Genomic DNA, 21,166 nt, shown 5'->3' on the forward strand with positions numbered 1-21,166 from the left:
TAGTCGAGTGTGAATGCTACATGAGTACTGATCCCTACTCCTCCCAGCTCCACACCACCCATGAAAGGCATTATTTTGTACGAGATACTCTTAGATTATACTTCAGGTGGAGCTGGAATCAGTTCTCTGTGTATCCTTAGTTGTCTTGTTCTTGCTGTGTGGATTTGGCCTACATCCCCTCTCTTAAGGTTGTCTGTGATTACTTCGACTTCACAGAGATGTCTATCTGTGACTTTCAAAACCAAACACAAATGCACATTGTGTGTGACAGGATTTGTACCCCATACACTCATATACCTCATACACTTCTCACATGCAGTGACATGATTGCAAGTGAACCTGGAAGATTGATGTTCTTGCTCCTGTAAGGCAGAGTGGAGCCATGTTTTTGGTTATCAAATTGACACAGGCTCTGCCCATTTGGGGCACGGTTACTTCCAGCAGATCATGGAGGGAAATACAGGTCATGCTCGATACTGTGGGTACCAGGCTGAGCCTGCTAATCAGGGTCCCCTCTCACTGAGTCCCCATGTCCCTTTCTATTTAACAATCCAAGGACAGCCCATCACGATTGAACTGTCTTATGTACCCACCCACCTATCACCTTGAATTGAATCTCCAGCTTTCTTGGAACCGTGAACATGTCACCAGTTTGATATGCCCACCATCATGCTACAATGTACTATCAATTGAGGCAACACTTTGAAAACCTGGCAACACTGCTCACCCTTACAGTATCCTATGACCTCCCATGCACCACTGGCACCTCACCTCCCCCACCCCAACTCTATATCAACTTCATCCTTGTACACTCACATCCCAGGCTGTTGTCTACAATTTCCAGTGTGGACCTTCCACCTTCCTGTCACAACAGTGAAATACACACATCACATTCATTGTGTTATCTTCCTCAGGACTGATCAGGCTCCACATCTCCTGAGTGACAACTGACCAGATCTCCGAGAAACTCCCTGACTGATGATCCGGGATCCTCTGATTGTTTGCACTGATCCTGGTGGACTGACCATAGTGAACTGCCTGAACAGTACTGAGACTGATCCAATGACCCTGATCACTCCAAGTAAACAACTGATGATGTCCAAACCTCTGAGACCATACTGTGTCCTTGAATGAGTGAACTGAGACATCTGACTGAAGGATATCCTCTGGATTATATTGAAGACTACTTACCTTCAATTTTGAGCCATGGGCATTTGATTGATACACGTGCAGCATGTTTGCCATGTAGACTGCATGGTGCAAGTGAGAGATTGACATTGTATGGTGCCATTCAGCAGCAGATCCACACGCCCGACAGATGGCAAGTTGCCTGGCTTTGTGTCCTGAGTTAAAGAGCAAGGCAAGACTGAATACTGTGACCTTTAAAGTACAGCTGAGAGTGTAAAGCATGAAAAAAAGTAAAGGAAGGCCTCGATACTGTGAGCACTAAGTAAGTGAGAAGTAGCCTGGTCCAATCTGTGAGCTGGGTGCTTGGCTTTCCAAAGCATTGCAATGAGAGGCACCAGTGTACTCCAAAGTTCAGCATTAAAGTGCAGAATCATACTGTAAATGTTTCGAAAATGTGCCATGACGGTGTGGAGAGGCTGGCATGTGTTGGATGTGAGAGTCTGTGGATGTAAGGTATGTGAGGCAGCTGCCCTTTTACTGTGCCCAGAGGTGTAAGTGCCATGTGTCCACAATGGAGGTCCAGAGGAGCAATTGGCACCTGCTCTGTCTTCCATGTTAGGAATTCTCTGCGTCTAGTTTCTATCTGACAGGTGGTAGAAATGGAATCTGAATATTAACACATTAGTAATAAAAGTGATGATGAACAAAAATCCCCATTAATAGGCCTCTTGCTGCTCACTAATGAGAATCTTGACTCAATGTCTGGAGCTTAGTTGGCTTGAGTTCTCACATGGTTCTGACAAACCTCTCACCATAGCCCACGTCATTCAGATCCTGGGAGGATTCCACCTAATGTGTCCAGCAGAGTCCAAACCTGAACATTGCTTTGCTCATGTGTTAGACTTGTGAACCTGACCTTTCCCAAACGTATATGACCAAGAATGTCAAACAATTTCCAGCTACACAAAAGTCTTTCATCAAAAATGGTTGCTCTTTAATCGATAGAATATTTCATTGTGTTGAATAAACTTGTCACACGAAGGAGCTATGCTGCATTCCTCAGGGGCAATCCATGTTCATTATACTTTCAAAGTAAGAAAAATAGTCATCAAAGTCTGAGAGGACAACAGAGCAGCTTTGTCATTGGACCCAGAAGACTGTCAGTGAGTTTAATCAGTGGGTTACTATGCCTCAGGCAAGGGGGTAAGTTGAGAATGCCGGACCTTCATGGTCATTGTGAGAATTGACCCCATGATGGCTTCTTGGCATCACCCTGATTCACAAACCAGGCTAACTGACCCCCAACCCACATCCTCACCAGCTCTTTCTGTGGGTTAAAAACAAGCCCCTGTTCATCATTACCCTATGATGCCAGTAGACACAGCACATGGAAAATGGACATAGATAGGATTGGGCACGAAATCATGAATGGTGAATCATTGCCATTACTCTCTGTGCTGGCACAGAAATAAATAGTCATTTGGCAAGATTGGAGCATATTAGTAACCTAGGTTGAGCTCTACCACATTTTGGGGCAGAAATAGAAACCTGAAGGCATAAAAGCTAAAAGAAAGTTTTAAAACAAACAATAAACATAAAGTTCAGCAAACTCAGAGGCATGGTAATTCAGGTAAGTGATTGAGCAGCTGAGACCGCACTGTGATAGCCATACATCAGTAAACGGTTGACTTAAAGAACATTGTGACACTAATGTGCATTAAGAAAGATGTGGTGAAGAACAGATTCAATTGGATCTATAAAGTTTCCTGAGCTGAAATGTACATGGACTGTTTGTATATTCCAGTTAAATGAGCTGTGCAAAATATATTCACATGTATTGCCTGAATTAAGTATATGAATAAGCACACACAAATATTTCTGGTTTTAAAATACAGCTGATATAAAGAGGCAACAAAGGTCACTGCATTAACACACATGCACAATTTATATATGTAATTCATTAAATGTACCATCAAATATCTACCATTTGGTCGACAAATGATTCATGTCATATTGAATTACACCCCGTTCTTCTGCAATGGCTTTTCATATTTCTTCGACACCTCAATTCATTAAGAGAGCTGAGATAAAACATGCAACTGAAATCTTTTGTTCAATAACCCGCAAGCTCATATCCTCTGGTACCTGCTTAATTTGCTTCCCTTAACAGAAGGTTGTTCCACTTGAACACCTAGCCTAATTACTGCTGACTCCCTCCTGGCACAAATCCATTGCAAACAGCACATGCATATTTGATTAAAGGTCATGCAAACCTCCCCATTCACCCAGCAATGAGAACAAGTAAACCTGAAAGCAATAAGAGTTAGATTAGATAACATTACCCAATTAATGTTTGAGGCATAATAACTTCTGACCCAGAACGAATACTATAGCCTATTGCATGAGAATAGGAAGAATATGCTAATTATCCAGCCTGTTTTTTTAAAATATAAAAAACAAGATGTAGCTGGATGTTAAAAGAGGAAATGGAGCAGAACTGCTGTATGATGAGAAGTGTTATTTGGAAAGAGGTTACAATCATTATGTTGTTTCTATCACTCCTCATAATGGATCTTCAATCTATTGCCAATTGTTTATTAGAAATAGTATTGATGTCTTGAGCTACGTGTATAGGGGAGATAAAATGAGGAGCTGTGGGGTAATTACTTTCCCAAGAATGGGCTGGCTTTCTAATACAAGTATTGTGAAGGGGCCAGTCAGCTATCAGGTTGGTGTCAATACCTGAATACAATTTATAGTCTCAAGTCTCTCACTGAGGAGTCTGCTTGTCTCATACAACTTTCTGAGACTTATCAAAAACTATGCAGTAACATATTTTCCAGATAGCATTAGTTGACATGTACACAGCATATTTCTTTCCTCTTGCTAGTTACTAATTAGAATTAACTTGGACTATTCTAGATTCAGGAAATCTCCACCCTCCATGTGACAACTAGATTTATTTATTTCTGAAGAAGGATCACTAGGCTCAAAATGTTAACTCTGTTTTCTCTTCACAGATGCTGCCAGACCTGCTGAGTTTCTCCAGCACTTTGTTTTTCTTTCAGATCTCCAGCTACAGAACTACAGTTCTTTGTTTTATTTGTTTATTTTCAGACTGGTTCATTATTGATTAAGTGTTAATAATTTGTAACACATGCTAATATTACTCCTAAAAATGTATGGAAAAATTGAGAACAAAAAATGTAAGTACAATTAAATATAGGCATAAAAAATTACTCACACCTTTTTCATTCTTTGTAATTTCATTGTTTTTTCTTTAATTTTCTTTCCACCTTTTTGAAACCTTTCTATTGTTTACTTTTAAGTTTAAAAGGATAAACTTATTCTCTTCTCTCCTAGTTTCACCATCCACTTCAAGACATTGATAGCAATATCCAGCCAAATGACAAAATAGACTTTCATACTGACTTTCCTGCAATCTCATGCTGTTGACTTTTGATTACTTAGTACACAGTTATGAGACAAATTGGATGTTGTCTGGACTAGAGCAATTTATAGCTTAGAGAGATTGGATAGGATTGTCTTAGAGTAGAGGAGATTGAAAGATACAAAGTTCTGAGCATTTTGGCTGTGTAGATGGGGGAAACGTTTCCTCTTCAGAAAGGGTCAATAACAAGCTTTTAACAAGTTTTAAATTAAGGATCAGGACATCTACAGGGGACTTACGGAAAAATAGTCTCATTTAGAGTTGTGGATAAAAGGGTGGTGGAGGCAGGAACCATGAAGGTATTTTAAGAACTATTTAAATTAACTGTAGAAATCAGATAGCATACAAAGTGATGGGCCATGTGTTGAGAAATGGGATTAGAATGAATATTTTTTGATAACTAGCACAGACACAATGGGCCAAAGGATCTCTTTCCATTCTGTAAAACCTCAATGACTCTAGGTAGGATCCATTGTATGGATATCATAGATTGACCATTGGAACACTGACTGATTAATTCTGTTTGTTTATTTGACGGGATGCTTTTCAGAGGGTTGATGTGGACTTGATGGGCCAAATAGCGTGTTTCCGCAGTGTAGGAATTCTATGACTCTTGATGAAGCAAAGGGACTGGCACTTAGCTGCAAAGCTTTAAAACCTCACAGGTAACATAAAATATACATTTTCACCTTTACCTGAGTCATAACCAGATGTGATTACATGCTGCGAAGTAGGAAATGGCACCATGATTTGAATTTAAATATTTCCTGTTCTACAAATGAAATGAATTTGAAAGCACAATAAGTAATGGCTGTGGATAATAAGTTATAGATATTAGAAAAAAAAAATGCACCTCTCTTTTAATAATCAAATCTTCATTCTTCATTTTAAACTCATAACAATCTAACATTGTCTTCTGTATGCCGGGCCCATTCAGCCAATTCTATGGTGATATACATTTCATATTAACTAATACACATATTTCACAGGGAAACTCATCATTAACCATGTTGGCAACTGCTTTATCAGAAAATTACACTTCACATAAGTAGGAAAAAGTGCTAAGATGTGCTATATATGTTTAACAAAACAGAAGGATTCCTCACAAACATATTTTACTTATTCCTATTGTCACTGTCAGTTATGGCATCTAATTAAATTTTTAAGTTGAACTCTTTCAGGCCAGACTTGAGGAAGCATTGATGGGTAATTTAACATTTTGTCCACAGTCATTCTAAATTATTTGAGATAGAAATAGACTGGTAATTAGTTTTCGCACAGCCCCTTCATCTGATCTAGCTATGCTGGAGTTAAATTCAAACTTGTGGAATGAAAGTCTCCTCTCTTCTATCTGAAATGAATTTCTTCTAAAATGGTACAAATTGGTAACCTTGAATCCTCCACCAGGAAATGAAAAATGTCAGTTGTACAGTTGGGATTAAGACCTGCTATTAGTGTGAAGTAGAGAGAACTGCAATTAGCAGTTGGCAGATATTGTTGGCCCAAAATTGCTGGCCGTTGCTGACACTTGCACTGAAACCAGAAGTGACGCTTTCTTTAGCACTGACATCCTAACCTTTGTCGAGTGCAAAATAAAGCACCATAAGATGTTTTAAAATTAGACAGCAACCCTGTATGTAAGCATGTTTCTTTCATTGTCTACCAGGGATGTGATGAATGCAATGTTCAGAAACTATAAATTCTTTCAACCATTCAGCGAACTGAGTCTGATACACTTTATATTCAAGATCATCAGAAGTGTCATTATATGCGATCCCCAGGAATGAAAGACCAGTGAATGGTGTCAAAAAAAAACACGAATGAGCAATTATTGCAAAATTTATTTACATTGTTCAACTGTTCCAAAAGTGCCTAGTGTTCCAAAAGTTCCAACTGTTCCAAAAGTATATCCCAATTTTGGGATACATGTGAAGTATACTTCATTGGTCTGTAATACCCTGCATATTAATCAATCAGGGGAGAGAGATTAATTGAATAGGTCTTAATTGATGCATAGATTAAATTGTTGAGTTATTCTGTGTGGTAAGATTCTATGATTTATTTAGACTGACGTATGGGCCTTGAAACAATGCTATGCACTAGCATACAAATGTTAAAACGAGCTGGTTTAATAAAGGAGGAAAACTAAAGTTTATGCAATTGCATTAAAAGGCCTTTGGATAAAGGGCATCATTTCCAGTCCACCCTGATAAAGTAAACATGCGAGACTACACCGTTTGTTAGGCCACCATGGATTGCAAATGCACATACTTGTAAACCTATAATTTAATTCTGTGGAGCATCTGCAAACTCCATCAAATCTTCCTGCCATTTTTTTGTTAAACATATATAGCACATCTTAGCACTTTTTCCTACTTATGTGAAGTGTAATTTTCTGATAAAGCAGTTGCCAACATGGTTAGTGATGAGTTTCCCTGTGAAATATGTGTATTAGTTAATATGAAATGTATATCACCATAGAATTGGCTGAATGGGCCAGGCATGCAGAAGACAATGTATCAAGTACGTATGGGGCTGAGTGGTATTTGGAAAAAGTTCTGATGATCTAATGATGCCCAGAAACAATGATATAATAAATAAATTGTCATAGCTGACAAAGAGTTAATTTGTGAGTAATAATGGCAGCTAATCCCTCTGTCACCAAAATACCAGCTCAGCACATTAAATGCATGTGCATGAATATGCATAAGGCTAGATGTGTTTGAGGAGGGTGGAGAAATCCAATTAACACACGCCACATTGCAGTGATTGAAACCAAACAATTCCAACCATGCACAAATCTCGCTAAAGCCGTGAATAATTTGCTAGCCACAGTGTAAGGTATCCCTTCAGGTGTGGAGCAGCGTGAATAAAAGATGTGGGCACACAAGACAGTTAGACAATACAGCAATTTAATCCTTTTTTTTAAATCAACAATGCCTCTTCAATTTTTTTTTTCAAATTCCTGGAACAATAAGGTTTTGAAATACGGCAGACATAGGTATAGTCATGTGCAATCTCTCTCCTATCAAGAAATGATGTATTCCAATTAGTGGCGCTCAAGTAAAAAATAGGACATCACATGATTCCAGAACCACCATCCAAGCTGATGTATGATTATAGTTGTAGTATGTAATTATAGTGAATTTGGCAAAGGGAAATGTTGATTTGATTATAATGTATAATGACTTCAGGATATTCATGTAGTCTGCTGCAAACTAGAAGTTGGTGATACGAGACCACAGTAATGATGCCACAGAGGAGAATAATGCTCTTTAATGAACATTATTTTTCTTTGGACAGCACCAAGGGACACCAAAATATAGGAAGGAGATTTTTTTCTAAAAATAGTTCTGCTTATAATACTACAAGACACACTATTTTGTGATCTGCTGCTTTAATAATGGTTTCAACCAGATTGTTATGTTTTCACTTCTCATGCATAGCTATCCATTTCATTATGAAGATGTTTAAAAATTAGATAAATGTAGCTAAATGTGAACACAAGGACAAAGTGAAGAGGGCTCTTGCATGCCTCTCCCATGCTGAGTTCATTCAAAATTATTACAAGTAGGCAGCTCTTCCTCGAGATAATTTCTTGCCTGATTGATACGCTGTAATATAAAGCTTGACCTTGTTGATACATTTGTAAATTAAACAAGTGACTGGCCTGATGGAGTCCCCAACCATGCACTCAGCTCCTGTGTGGACCAGCTGACGGGAGTATTTGCAGACATCTTTAATCTCTGCTTACTACAATCTGAAGTCCCTACCTGATTCAAGACCATCATCATCCCAGTGCCAAAATAAAATCATGCAGTGTGCCTGAATATTTACCACCTGGTGGCTCTGACTGCCAAAATTACGATGTGCTTTTGGAGGTTACTTATGGCTCATATCAACTCCAGCCTACCAAATTGCCTTGACCTTTGCACTTTGCCTACACAGCAGCAGCCATCTCCCTGGCACTACACTCATCCATGGAAAATCTGGATAACAAGGATACCTATATCAGGCTCCTACTTATTGACGAGGAGAAGGTGGGGACTACGGATGTTGGAGAGTCATAGTCAAAAAAGGTGATGCTGGAAAAGCACAGCAAGTTAGGCAACATCCCAGGAGCAGCACAGTTGAGAGTTCAGGCATAAGCAATTCATCAGGAATGTGCTTCTGCCTGAAACATCTTTGCTCCTGCTTCTTGAATGCTGCCTGACCTACTGTACTTTTTCCAGCACCACAATTTTCGACTCCAACGTATTGACCGCAATTCTGCCTTCAAAACCATAATTCCAATCATCTCTAAACATGAAAACCTAGATCTCAGCTCTCTGCTCTGTAACTGCATCCTTGACTTCCTCACCCACAAACCACAATCAGTAAAAATAGGCAACAACACCTCCTCACCATAATCCTCAACTCAGGTGCCCCGCAAGGTTGCATACACAATCCCCCAGTAAACTTCTTATACACTCATGACTGTGTGGCCAAATTACACCCCAATTCCATTTACAAGTTTACTGATGACACCACCATCATGGGTGAGATCTCAAACAAAGAGGAGATAGAATACGTGAAAGAGATTGAGTGCTCTGCAGCATGGTAAAAAGATATTCATCTCTCCATCAATGTCAGCCAAGGAGCTGGTTACTGTTTTCAGGAAGAGGACTCCTTATCTGCATTGATGGTGCTGAGGTAGAGATGGTCGAGAGCATCAGGTTCCTGGGAGCGATGGTCACCAACAATCTGCCTTGGTCCACCCACATTGACGTGAAGGTCAAAAAAGCACAATGTCTCTACTTTCTCAGGAGGCTAAGGAAATTCAGAATGTCCATAATGACTCTGAACAATTTTTATAGATGCACCATAGAAAGCATCCTATCTGGATGCATCACAGCGTGGTTTGGCAATAGCTCTTCCCAAGACCGCAAGAAATACAGAGATATGTGAACAGAGCCCAGTCCATCACGCAAACCAGCCTTCCATCCATTGACTCCATCTATACTTCCCACTGCCTCGGGAAAGCAACCAACAAAATCAAAGATTATCCCCATCCCAGTTAAACTGTTTTGTGCTCTATTTCATTGGGCAGGAGATATGCATGTTTGTACACATGTATGAGTAGATTCAAGAACAGCTTCTTCCTGGTTGTTTTCAGAATTTTCTATGGGCCTCTTAAACTCTACATTCAATGTTGATCTCACTTTCTGAGCAACTTCTCTGAAGCCATAGCACTATATCCTTCGCTCTGTTCTATTACCCTAGTACACTTTGCCTATACTGCAAAACTTTTTACTGTACCTAGGTATATGTGACAATAATAAATCAAATCAACTCATTATTATTGAATGGTACTGTACATAAGGTTTTGTGGTGGAAAGCCTTCACTTGTCTGCATTATTGGGATGTTCTGAAGATGACTTTCAGTTGCCATTTCTTTTAGTACAAATTACTTTATTGTAAACTTAAGAGGAAAAGAAAAGCACAGGAGTAAACTCGGCTTATAGTTAGAATACAGTTTCCATTTATGTTGCAGTAGCTTGGCCTTAGCAATTAGCAAAATCCAAAACAGTTCAGAAGACTAGACAAGAACTAGGCTGCATTGATTGGATTGGGTGCATTGTAGGGAATCCATATATAATGAATTGTAAATGTAGAACATAAGTTCAGGTTAAATTATCATTCAGAAGCCCTGAATTCACTTCCCATTGATCAGGAGTTACAACTATTTGTGGAAAAGTTGTTAGTTCATAGACACAGGGCCACACTTGGACTGGTTTTGAAAGGGGTGCCTGTACTCAGTACCAGGGTCCCAGGTTCAGTTTCAGCCTCGGGCGACTGTGTGGAGTTTGCACATTCTCCATGTCTGCGTGGGTTTCCTCTGGGTGCTCCACTTTCCTCCCACAGTCCAAAGATGTGCAGGTCAGGTGAATTGGCCATGCTAAATTGGCCATAGTGTTAGGTGCATTACTCAGAGAGGGGTGGGTTACCCTTCGGAGGGTTGGTGTGGACTTGTTGGGCCAAACAGCCTGTTTCCACACTGTAGGGATCTAATCTAAAAAGAAGAATCTAAAACACAATATTTGCTAGTGACATTTGCATTAGGGAAGAGGTAGAACTGGTCAAGAGGATACTTGAACAGGAGATCTTGCTGGAAGAGAAAATTAGGAGTTAGTTATTAAAACTTGCCAGGGGCATTACTAGTTGATGGTTGGTTGTCATTGGTTAAAGGATTTGCCTTAAGAAATCCAGGTAGAAATATTACATCAATAATCAAATTCAGTATTAGGATTAAATGAAACCACATTAACAAAAAGTGAATGTAAAACATCCTTGTTTGGAAGTTGTTTTGTTTTTCCTCGAGAGTTCTCAACAGGAGTTATAAAAAGAGAAAAAGTGATTCATTCAAAAAGTTTCTATAACTACAACAGTTAAGGCAAATCAGGATATTAGAATTAAACTTTTGAAATGCAAAGCATATGTTAGAGATGTAGGGGGTAGTGTAATTTTTAAACGGTTAGCTGCCTTTTAGTCTTTTCTACCTTATAGTAAACACAAGCAGACACTCGAAACTGTTGCCGGACCTCCCCCACGTTTATATGAATGAAACAGTTGTAACAGCTTTCCTCGATAGTTGAGAGGCCGCCCTTAACCACAGTTGGACAACATCATCCATATAAGGAAAGAACGGGAAGCTCAAACACTGATTGGCCAAGTGAATGATAAAAGAATCGCAGGCACCAGAACCCAAATAAGGAAAACAGTTCAGAATCCGAGCACTCGTTGGTCAAGGCAGCAGTAGTAAACCCAGCCCACATATACATGTATATAATGTGTGGAGATTACTATGCTTGTGTGTGTGTACCTTTGGGAACAACACCCGACTTTGCAAAGTTGAATGAAAATGTTTTGGACAGACTCCTCCGTGTCTTTGTTCCTGGGAAGGGAAATAAAAAGTGCCGTAGATGGGGCTGGACAGCCACTTATCTCGCACAATTGGGGGCTCGTCCGGGATGAAATAATTATTGCCGGGGGGGGCAGTCTCTTCGGCTCACGGATCAAGCCTGATTACAACAAAGACGCGTCTAGTATATATTTATACTTCTCACTGATCGGCTTGGTCCGTTGGCCGTCGGCCAAGAGACGATGTGACCTGGCTCATTTAAAAATAATTTTGAATCCTGGAAAAGGAACACACGGACGAGTGCTGGGACGACCGGTTAGTGACTATACACGGGGGTACACACATTTAAAAAGGCCAGACAACTCCGTGCACGGATCAAGGTAAGAGATTCTTTTGTTCTTCCTTGTTGGCCGCGTGGTTTTGACGGTCATCTGTGAAAACGCTTTGGGCGTTTAAGACCAGGACTGAAGATAGACCACGGGAAATTGTGGTTTTGACGGTCATCTGTGAAAACGCTTTGGGCGTTTAAGACCAGGACTGAAGATAAACCACGGGAAATTGTGGTTTTGACGGTCATCTGTGAAAACGCTTTGGGCGTTTAAGACCAGGACCGAAGATAAACCATGGGAAAGAAATACCCCCCGATAGTCCATTAGGTCGGAAGTTAAGTCTATGGACGGACAGTAGTAGAACGAAGGACTTAAAGAAAGAGACCATGATAAAATATTGTTGTTTTATATGGACCAAAGAACCTATCCGCGCCCCCTCGGTAGTTTGGCCCGAGTATGGGTCTGATGAAGACTGGGTGTGTCAAATCCTAAATGTATATGTTAACAGAAAACAACCGTTTGACCCAGAGGAGAGCAAATATGCCGCCGCCTGGTTGGCGGGAGACGGCGAGAGTCCCACGCGTCTCTATCCTCTGATTCCCCAAACAGACCCGAGGAAGCCCCAGAAGTCTTGGGACATCCTCACTGACGGTTTGCCACCGTCTTCCCCGCCCCCGTATATACCACCCGCGCACGACCAGGCGTCCAGCGCGGACCTCCCTCCTGCGACGGATAATTCCGAGTCCCAGCAGGCTACGACCAGTGAGGAAGGGACTGCTGGGGGCGGGGGGGGGGGGCACAGGAGGGGGCGCAGAACTCACCCCAGGCACTAGGAAATCAGTCCGACTCGAGATGCGGAGAGGTCGAGAAGAGGGATTGAGAGCTGGGAGGAGTGACAATATTGAACAGCTGAACCCCTTACGAGAGGTGCCGTTTGGGAACGAACGGACCGGGTTCGTAGTACAACCTTTAAATTCTGGGGATATCCGGCAACTCCGTAATGAACTACCCCGTCTACTGGATGACCCCATCAGTGTGGGAATACAACTGGACCAATTTCTGGGGCCCAGTATATACACATGGGCTGAACTGCAGGCCATGATGAGAATACTATTTAATTACGATGAAATTGTTATGATCCGGAATAGTGCAATGGCCATTTGGGATAGGGAGCATCAGGACGGCCCTCAGCGTGGAGAGCAGAAGTACCCCTTAGAGGACCCCCGGTGGAATCATAACGATGCGGGGGGAAGGGCCAATATGACAGACCTCAGAAGCCTTATAATCAGGGGGATCCAAACCTGCGTGCCCAAACAGCGGAATTTAGCAAAAGCATTTGAAGTTGGACAGAAAAAGGATGAATCCCCGAGTGAGTTTTTAGACCGTTTGCGGGAGTCCATGCGAAAGTATTCAGGTTTAGACCCCGATGGGGAAATAGGCAAGAGCATGCTTAAGGTGCACTTTGTGACTAAGTCATGGCCTGACATTCAGAAGAAATTACAGAAAGTGGAGGATTGGGCTGAAAAGGATGTTGCAGAATTATTACGGGAAGCACAGAAGGTGTACGTTCAGAGGGATGTAATAAGGAAGATTATGGGGTGGAGAGAGGAACGTCGAAGAAAAGTTGGAGAGGGAGAGAAGCGAGACGGGGCAGAAGTGAGAGAGGAGGATCTTATGGAATTGAGCGCCCTCAGAAGGCCGGATGTTACCATTGCGGGAAACTGGGACACTTCAAAAGGGATTGTCCCGAGTTTAAAAGGGAAAGAGAAGGGATGTATGAAATGGAGTGTGAACAAATGGATTAGGGAAGTCAGGGGAGGATCGGAACACGGGCCTACCAAGAACCCCTGGTAAATTTACGGGTGGGCCCATTTAGACAAGATGTTACCTTCTTAGTTGACACAGGCGCTGGCAGGTCCTCAATTCCCCTCCATCCGAGGGGGGTTGGCTTCCAAGCTAAAACATTAAACATTTCTGGAGTTAAGGGTGGGGTTTTTAATGCGAAAATATTCGAACCACAACCCTTGCGGCTGGAGGAGGAGGAACTCCAGGTGGAACTCCTTTACCTCCCCCATCTTCCCTATGGGTTGTTGGGACGGGATTTGATAGTCCGTTTCGGATTGCGAATAGAAGTGGGAGAAGAGGAAGAATTAGCCGTTACCATGTCATACCTTAGTGAGTCCCGATTGACAGAGATAGACCCTAGGGTTTGGGTCGCCAAAGGGAACCAGGGAGGACTCGCAATTCGACCTGTGGAGGTAAAATTAAAGCCCCAGAGCCCCGACGTCAGAGTGCGCCAATACCCCATCTCTTGGGAAGGGAGACAGGGCCTGAAGACAGTTATGGAAGACCTAATAAAAGATGGATTGGTAGAGCCCTGTATGTCACGATACAATTCCCCCATCCTGCCGGTCCGGAAGTCGGATGGGAGCTACTGAATGGTCCAAGACCTAAGGGAAGTAAATAAAATTGTCCAAGTACGGCACCCTGTGGTACCGAACCCATACACTATTCTGGGGCGAATCCCCCCGGACCACGGCTGGTTTAGTGTTATAGACTTAAAGGATGCCTTCTGGGCGTGTCCCCTGGACAAGGACAGTAGGGATCTTTTTGCTTTTGAATGGGAGGATCCTGATACTGGCAGAAAACAACAGTACAGGTGGACCGTACTCCCCCAAGGATTCACTGAGTCCCCGACTCTGTTCGGGCAGATTCTGGAACAATTATTGGAGGGACTAACCTTGTCCCCGGCCCTTAAGCTTATACAATACGTGGACGATCTCCTTTTATCCGGACCGGCGGAGGAGGACGTCCTACTTGGGACTAATGCCCTGTTAAATTACCTAGCTGAGAAGGGGTTAAGAGTGAGTCAGAAGAAGCTCCAATATGTCGAGAAAGAGGTTAAGTACCTGGGACACTTGATAAGCCAGGGACAGAAACGAATAAGTCCGGAAAGAGTGCGGGCAATAATCGAACTAGGCCTCCCAACGACCAAGAGGGAGTTGCGGAAGTTCTTGGGACTCTTAGGCTATTGTCGGTTATGGATAGACGACTATGCCCCCCTTACTAAAGACTTGTATCTAAAACTCATTGAGGAGGCACCCAACAGAATAAAATGGGAGGAGGAGGAGAAAAAGTTAATTGAAATCCTAAAAGGAAAATTGATGGCCGCACCTGTTTTAAGCTTGCCGGATTTTAGTAAGACATTTCGCCTCTTTGTGAACTCCTGAGAGGGAACCGCTCTTGGAGTGTTGACCCAGGACTGGGGGGGTAAAAGGAAGCCCGCGGCTTTCCTGTCAAAAATTCTGGATCCAGTCTCCCGAGGGTGGCCGGAGTGTGTCCAAGTGGTGGCAGCCACGGCAAAGCTGGTAGAGGAAAGCAGGAAGTTGACTTTCGGGGCCCCCTTGACAGTCACTACTCCCCACCAGGTTAGAACTATCCTGAATCAGAAGGCCGGGAGGTGGCTGACTGACTCGAGAATTCTGAAATATGAAGCCATATTGTTAGACCGAGAAGACCTCCGAATAGAAGTCGGGGGCTGCCAGAACCCGGCGGACTTTCTTTGGAAAGGGGAAGGGGAGGAGGAACTGGAACACTGCTGTTCAGACATAATAGAGTACCAGAGTAAAGTGAGGGAAGATCTGAGGGATACCCCCTTACATGCAGGTAGGCGGTGGTACATTGATGGGTCCTCTCGAGTGATAGATGGGAAGAGACACAACGGTTATGCAGTCATTAGTGAGACTGGTTGGGAATTAGTGGAAAGTGGACGGCTACCGAATGCCTGGTCCGCACAAACGTGCGAATTGTACGCCATGCACCTGGCTCTGAGGAATTTAAAGGGAATAGCAGGGACAATCTACACTGACTCTAAGTATGCCTTTGGGGTAGTACACACCTTTGGGAAGATCTGGAAAGAAAGGGGAATGATAAATAGTAGAGGAAAGGAGTTGGTCCACGAGGAACTAGTAGCCATGATCTTGGAGGATTTGTTGCTGCCACAAGAGATTGCTGTAGTACATGTGAAAGGACACCAGAAAGACGATAAAATAGAGACCCTGGGGAATCAATTGGCAGATGAACAGGCAAAATTGGCTGGGATGGGGAAGGAAGTAATAAACTGCCTGGTAAGGATTCCACAGATATCCAAAATTACCGAAGTGCCCATGTTTACTGACAAAGAAGAAACTCTTCTCGCGTCTCTGGGGGGTACAAAGGATAGAGAAGGCAAGTGGATCTTACCCGATGGCCGCCAGCTACTAAATCGACCGTTGACGCGGGACATTATTGCCCGTTTACACCAAGGGGGTCACTGGGGCGCCCAGGCACTGTGTGATGCCTTCCTGCGCCGATATGCTCACCCTGGTCTGTACACGTTAGCCAAGCAGGTCACAGGAGATTATATAACATGTCGAAAGATTAACAAAAGGGGGCTGCGGCAGCATGCAAGACAAGGGGGTAGGAGTCCGGCCTATAGGCCGTTTGAGTATATCCAGGTAGATTACACTGAGCTCCCCCCCATAGGTCGTCTGAAGTATCTATTAGTAGTGGTAGATCACCTGACAGGATGGGTGGAAGCTTTCCCCACTACCACGGCAACGGCAACTCAGGTTAGCAAGATTCTACTCGAGCAAATCATCCCACGATTTGGGCTACCCCGCGCTATTGACTCTGACCAGGGGAGCCACTTCACCTCGACCGTCCTCCAGAATGTAGTGCAAGCAATGGGGATTGACTGGGATTTGCACACACCCCCTGGCGTCCCTCCTCCTCGGGCAAGGTCGAAAGAATGAACCAGACCATCAAAAAGCAGCTAACCAAGCTGACTAGTGAAATCGGCCTGCCTTGGACCAAATGCCTACCCCTTGCCCTATTGCAAATTCGTACCCAGCCAAGGCGGGATTTGGGCGTCTCCCATTTTGAAATGTTATTTGGCCTCCCGTTCCATGGGCCGAAGGGGGAACCTCCTGCATTTGAGTCTCGGGATATGTTTGTGCAAAAATATGTGGTGGCTCTGGGGTCTGCTTTATCTCGTTTACGCCAACAGGGACTTTTGGCACAGACGCCGCCCCTTGAGTTTGCGGTGCACACCGTCAAGCCGGGTCAGTGGGTCCTGATTAAAAGCTGGAAGCAACGTACCCTCGAACCAACTTGGGACGGTCCCTTCCTGGTACTTTTGACGACCGAAACGGCTGTCCGTACGGCCGAAAAGGGCTGGACACATTACACTCGAGTCAAGGGACCAGTGCCACAACCGACGGAGGACGAACGAACCTCTCTGACAAAGGCATCTAAGGAACAGAGACCCTGAGAACGAACTAATCGGACTTTGGCGAGTCTAAAGGAACTGTGCCCTCGGGCTACGGGTGTCGCGAAAAAAAAAATGCGGTCAATCGTATTGTTAACTTGCTATGCCATTATCCTTGGGCTGGGTCATAGTGTGCGTGTTACCCAATCTGGCCTCTGGAAAAAACAAGCAGAGTACCATCAGTGGTTCACCATCTCCGTGCTTGCCAACCAATCAACACAGACATTTAGCTTAGACCTATGTGAGTTGGTGCCCTGTAGGACTAAAAGTGAACTGAATCAAACTAAGCAGAATCTAGAGAGAGAAAGGGGATTCCAGGGTCAGACGTTAGTATTACAATTGCATGGTAGGGAAGGCCTAAATAGGCCTCCAGCCCCCGTGGTCCAGGCTATGGTGTCAGTTGTCCGTGATCCCATCACCCCTGGACGAGATTGTGGGCAGAATCAGTGCAATCCGCTTTATCTGACCATAAAGAACTTGGAAAAGAACGAGGCGAGACTTAATAGAACAATACTGGGTATTAGAGTTGGGGGCCAGGCAGGATGGGGGGGGAATGCAGCTGTGCTGCACGTATATCACGGTCATTGAAGCTGAGTCTGGGGGCTCATCCCCCACTGATAAGCAGGAAAAGATTAGAATAATTGAAACGAGGAATTTGGAAAAGACCTTTGAAATAGAAACGGGATACGGGGAGGCAAATGCCTGGATGGAATGGGTCAAATATACTGTGAGGAGCATGAAAAAGAGTGATTGCTACGCATGCAGGAGTGCCCGCCCTAACCCTCAGGTGGTCCCATTCCCGTTGGGATGGGAGAAACACCCACGAGCCATGGACTGCATGATAAGGCTGTACCAGGACCGAGAGGCCTGGAACGACCCCACTTGTCGACCCTTGAGTTTGAAGTTTCCCCCCGTCAGGTCTGAGGGGGCGCCCCGCCCGCCATCATTCTCAGGGGTAACGGGTACGCACCAGGCCTGCGTCTCTCGGACGGGACTACAGTGGGACGACGATGTGGGGACATTTGACAAGTGCAGTGGATCAATTCGGCTGGTCAATGAAACTACCGGGGGCGGGAATTACTCCCACATTCATGTGCCTCGGGCAGACCTCTGGTGGTACTGTGGTGGGAGGGTTCTGCGACCGACCCTGCCCCAAAAATGGACGGGCACTTGTGCAATCGTTCAATTGGCCATCCCATTCACCCTGGCATTCGAAAAACAAGAGCAACCCCGTTCTAGTGGAAGAACTGAGAGAGCTTTGGAGACCTCTTTCGATGATAACATATATTTAGATGCCATAGGGGTCCCCAGGGGTGTTCCTGACGAATACAAGGCGAGGAACCAGATAGCGGCGGGTTTTGAGTCGTCACTGTTCTGGTGGGTGACCATCAATAAGAATGTGGATTGGATTAATTATATTTACTACAATCAGCAGAGGTTCATTAATTATACCCGGGATGCAGTGAAAGGAATAGCAGAACAACTGGACGCCACTAGTAGGATGGCGTGGGAAAATAGGTTGGCCTTAGACATGATGTTGGCAGAGAAGGGGGGTGTTTGTGTCATGATAGGCACTCAGTGCTGCACTTTCATCCCCAACAACACAGCCCCTGATGGGTCCATCACCCGCGCCCTGGATGGACTCACCACATTGGCGGACGAACTGGCCGAAAACTCGGGCATCGACTCTGGCCTCACGGACTGGTTGGAAGCTTGGTTCGGTAAATGGACGGGGGTGATCGTTCCCTTTCTTGTCTCATGTATAGTGGTGGCAGGGGTACTCACTGCCCTTGGGTGTTGCGTTATTCCCTGTGTCCGGGGATTAACTCAACGACTGATCGAAACCGCCCTTACTAAGAAGGATGTTCCCTATGGGCAGGTTGAACGAATAAATCTCGAGATGGAACAACGTGAATCCCTCTTGGGCGGGGGTAGTATTAGAGAAGGGCAGTTTGATGAACAAGCTCGGGAGTTATTAAATGCCCTGGAGAAGAAACTTACGGTTGAAAAATTACAGGCCGTAAGAAAAGACACGGGGGATTTGTAGGGGGTAGTGTAATTTTTAAACGGTTAGCTGCCTTTTAGTCTTTTCTACCTTATAGTAAACACAAGCAGACACTCGAAACTGTTGCCGGACCTCCCCCACGTTTATATGAATGAAACAGTTGTAACAGCTTTCCTCGATAGTTGAGAGGCCGCCCTTAACCACAGTTGGACAACATCATCCATATAAGGAAAGAACGGGAAGCTCAAACACTGATTGGCCAAGAATGATAAAAGAATCGCAGGCACCAGAACCCAAATAAGGAAAACAGTTCGGAATCCGAGCACTCGTTGGTCAAGGCAGCAGTAGTAAACCCAGCCCACATATACATGTATATAATGTGTGGAGATTACTATGCTTGTGTGTGTGTACCTTTGGGAACAACACCCGACTTTGCAAAGTTGAATGAAAAAGTTTTGGACAGACTCCTCCGTGTCTTTGTTCCTGGGAAGGGAAATAAAAAGTGCCGTAGATGGGGCTGGACAGCCACTTATCTCGCACAGAGATAAGTTAACAAAGCTAATGTCTCGATGTATATTTATGAATTAAGAGACGACGCTCAATGATATTGAGGGTAAAAGGATCAGTTTGAAAGAGCTAAGAAGGTAAGCCCTCAGACCTCCTGGGATCCATTGAAAGGCAAATGACCATTTATTGAGTTTTGTACCTTGCCATACCTTGAGCAGTGAAATGTTAAATATTATTTTTTGTTGACCAGCATATCTTGTTAGTTGGCATTCTAAATTAGTGGCTCTCCTTTTGCCAGTGTTGTTCCTCATTAACAAGAATTTTCTTACCTTGGGATTTAGTATCGAGTCCAACAGCAACTATAAAGATTCACAAAGAATTGTGCAAAGAGTTTGCACCTCACTGATAAAGCTTAAGCTCACTCCACATTAAATGACCTGTCCTGAAAACTCTGCTCACACTTTGATAGCTGTGACAAATTGTACCACAGCAGCTGGCAAAATCTAAACTTTTAAAATGATCAACAAAGTTCAAAATAAATAACCCAGGACAGTCTAATAAAACTTGTCAATTCACATCCTCTTCCAATAAGAATAGTTCTCTCTCAAAAAAATTGCAGGATCTAGTTTCAGTTCTGTACGTTCTCCAAAAAACAAATTGATATTTCCTCAGGCTACACCTAACCTGGATAGCAGTTTTATTGAAACCGTCCATGGATATTTGAAATTTCTGGTCTTATGGTCCTGCTCCACAGCTATCTGATGAAGGGGCAGCGCTCCGAAAACTAGTGCTTCCAAACAAACCTTTTGGACTATAATCTGACATTGTGCTATTTTTAACTTTATCCAGTCCAACACCAGTTCCTCCACATCATGAAATTTTACAAACAGACTAAGAGGGAAGAAGATTTTACCTCTCACTGCTTTATATGGTGAAGATAATAATTTCAAGCATAATTAGCTGTTCTAAAGAAACTTGAAAGTCTAACTATTACTTCATGGCATTCAAAAGCTTGATCATCACTGAACCTCTCACATTTTTAAACTGAGGATTTTCACATTAACTAACTAAATGCTGTGCCTGGAACAGTGGGTCAGAAGCTGGGTATGCGAGAGAGAGAGAGAGAAGCAGAGAGAAAGACAGAGAGAGAGAGAGATAATTAACATTTATATAGCATCTTCATGAAGTAATGAGATAATGTTTTTAGTGATATTTGCTGAGGAATCCACATTGCCTCGGACACTGGAAAACCTTCCCCTTCTTCTTTGCTGTAGTGTCATGTGACATTTTATATCTGACATAGGAGGCAAATGGAGATTTGCTTTAAGGTCACATTTGAAGTATAGCACTTCTAAATGTCAGAATTCTTCTAGTATTGTATGGAGTGTTAGCAAAATTGTGTGCTCAAAACTCTTTGGGAAAGGTTTAGAACCATGCTTGTTGTTAAGCCAAGGCAGACGGCTGCAGCAAACAGGCCACACCTAACTTTCCAAATCACTTCTACCACCCATAAAGCACAAAATGAAAGTTTGAAGAC

General features: G+C 43.5%; 1 protein-coding gene and 1 long non-coding RNA gene across 2 annotated transcripts in view; one reads left to right on the forward strand and one right to left on the reverse strand.

Moving 5' to 3' along the window:
* Positions 1 to 21,166, reverse strand: part of LOC140476734 (uncharacterized) — a 377,420-nt gene that overhangs the window by 67,603 nt on the left and 288,651 nt on the right. The gene's annotated exons all lie outside the window — the stretch shown is intronic.
* Positions 11,464 to 19,380, forward strand: LOC140476957 (uncharacterized). Its single transcript, XM_072569979.1, has 2 exons — positions 11,464 to 11,860; positions 16,857 to 19,380. The coding sequence occupies exon 2, from the start codon at positions 17,671 to 17,673 to the stop codon at positions 19,162 to 19,164; it is 1,494 nt and encodes a 497-aa protein (XP_072426080.1). The 5' UTR covers positions 11,464 to 11,860; positions 16,857 to 17,670; the 3' UTR covers positions 19,165 to 19,380.

Source organism: Chiloscyllium punctatum, chromosome 5 (genome assembly GCF_047496795.1).
Source record: "Chiloscyllium punctatum isolate Juve2018m chromosome 5, sChiPun1.3, whole genome shotgun sequence".
In the NCBI taxonomy this organism is placed as follows: domain Eukaryota; kingdom Metazoa; phylum Chordata; class Chondrichthyes; order Orectolobiformes; family Hemiscylliidae; genus Chiloscyllium; species Chiloscyllium punctatum.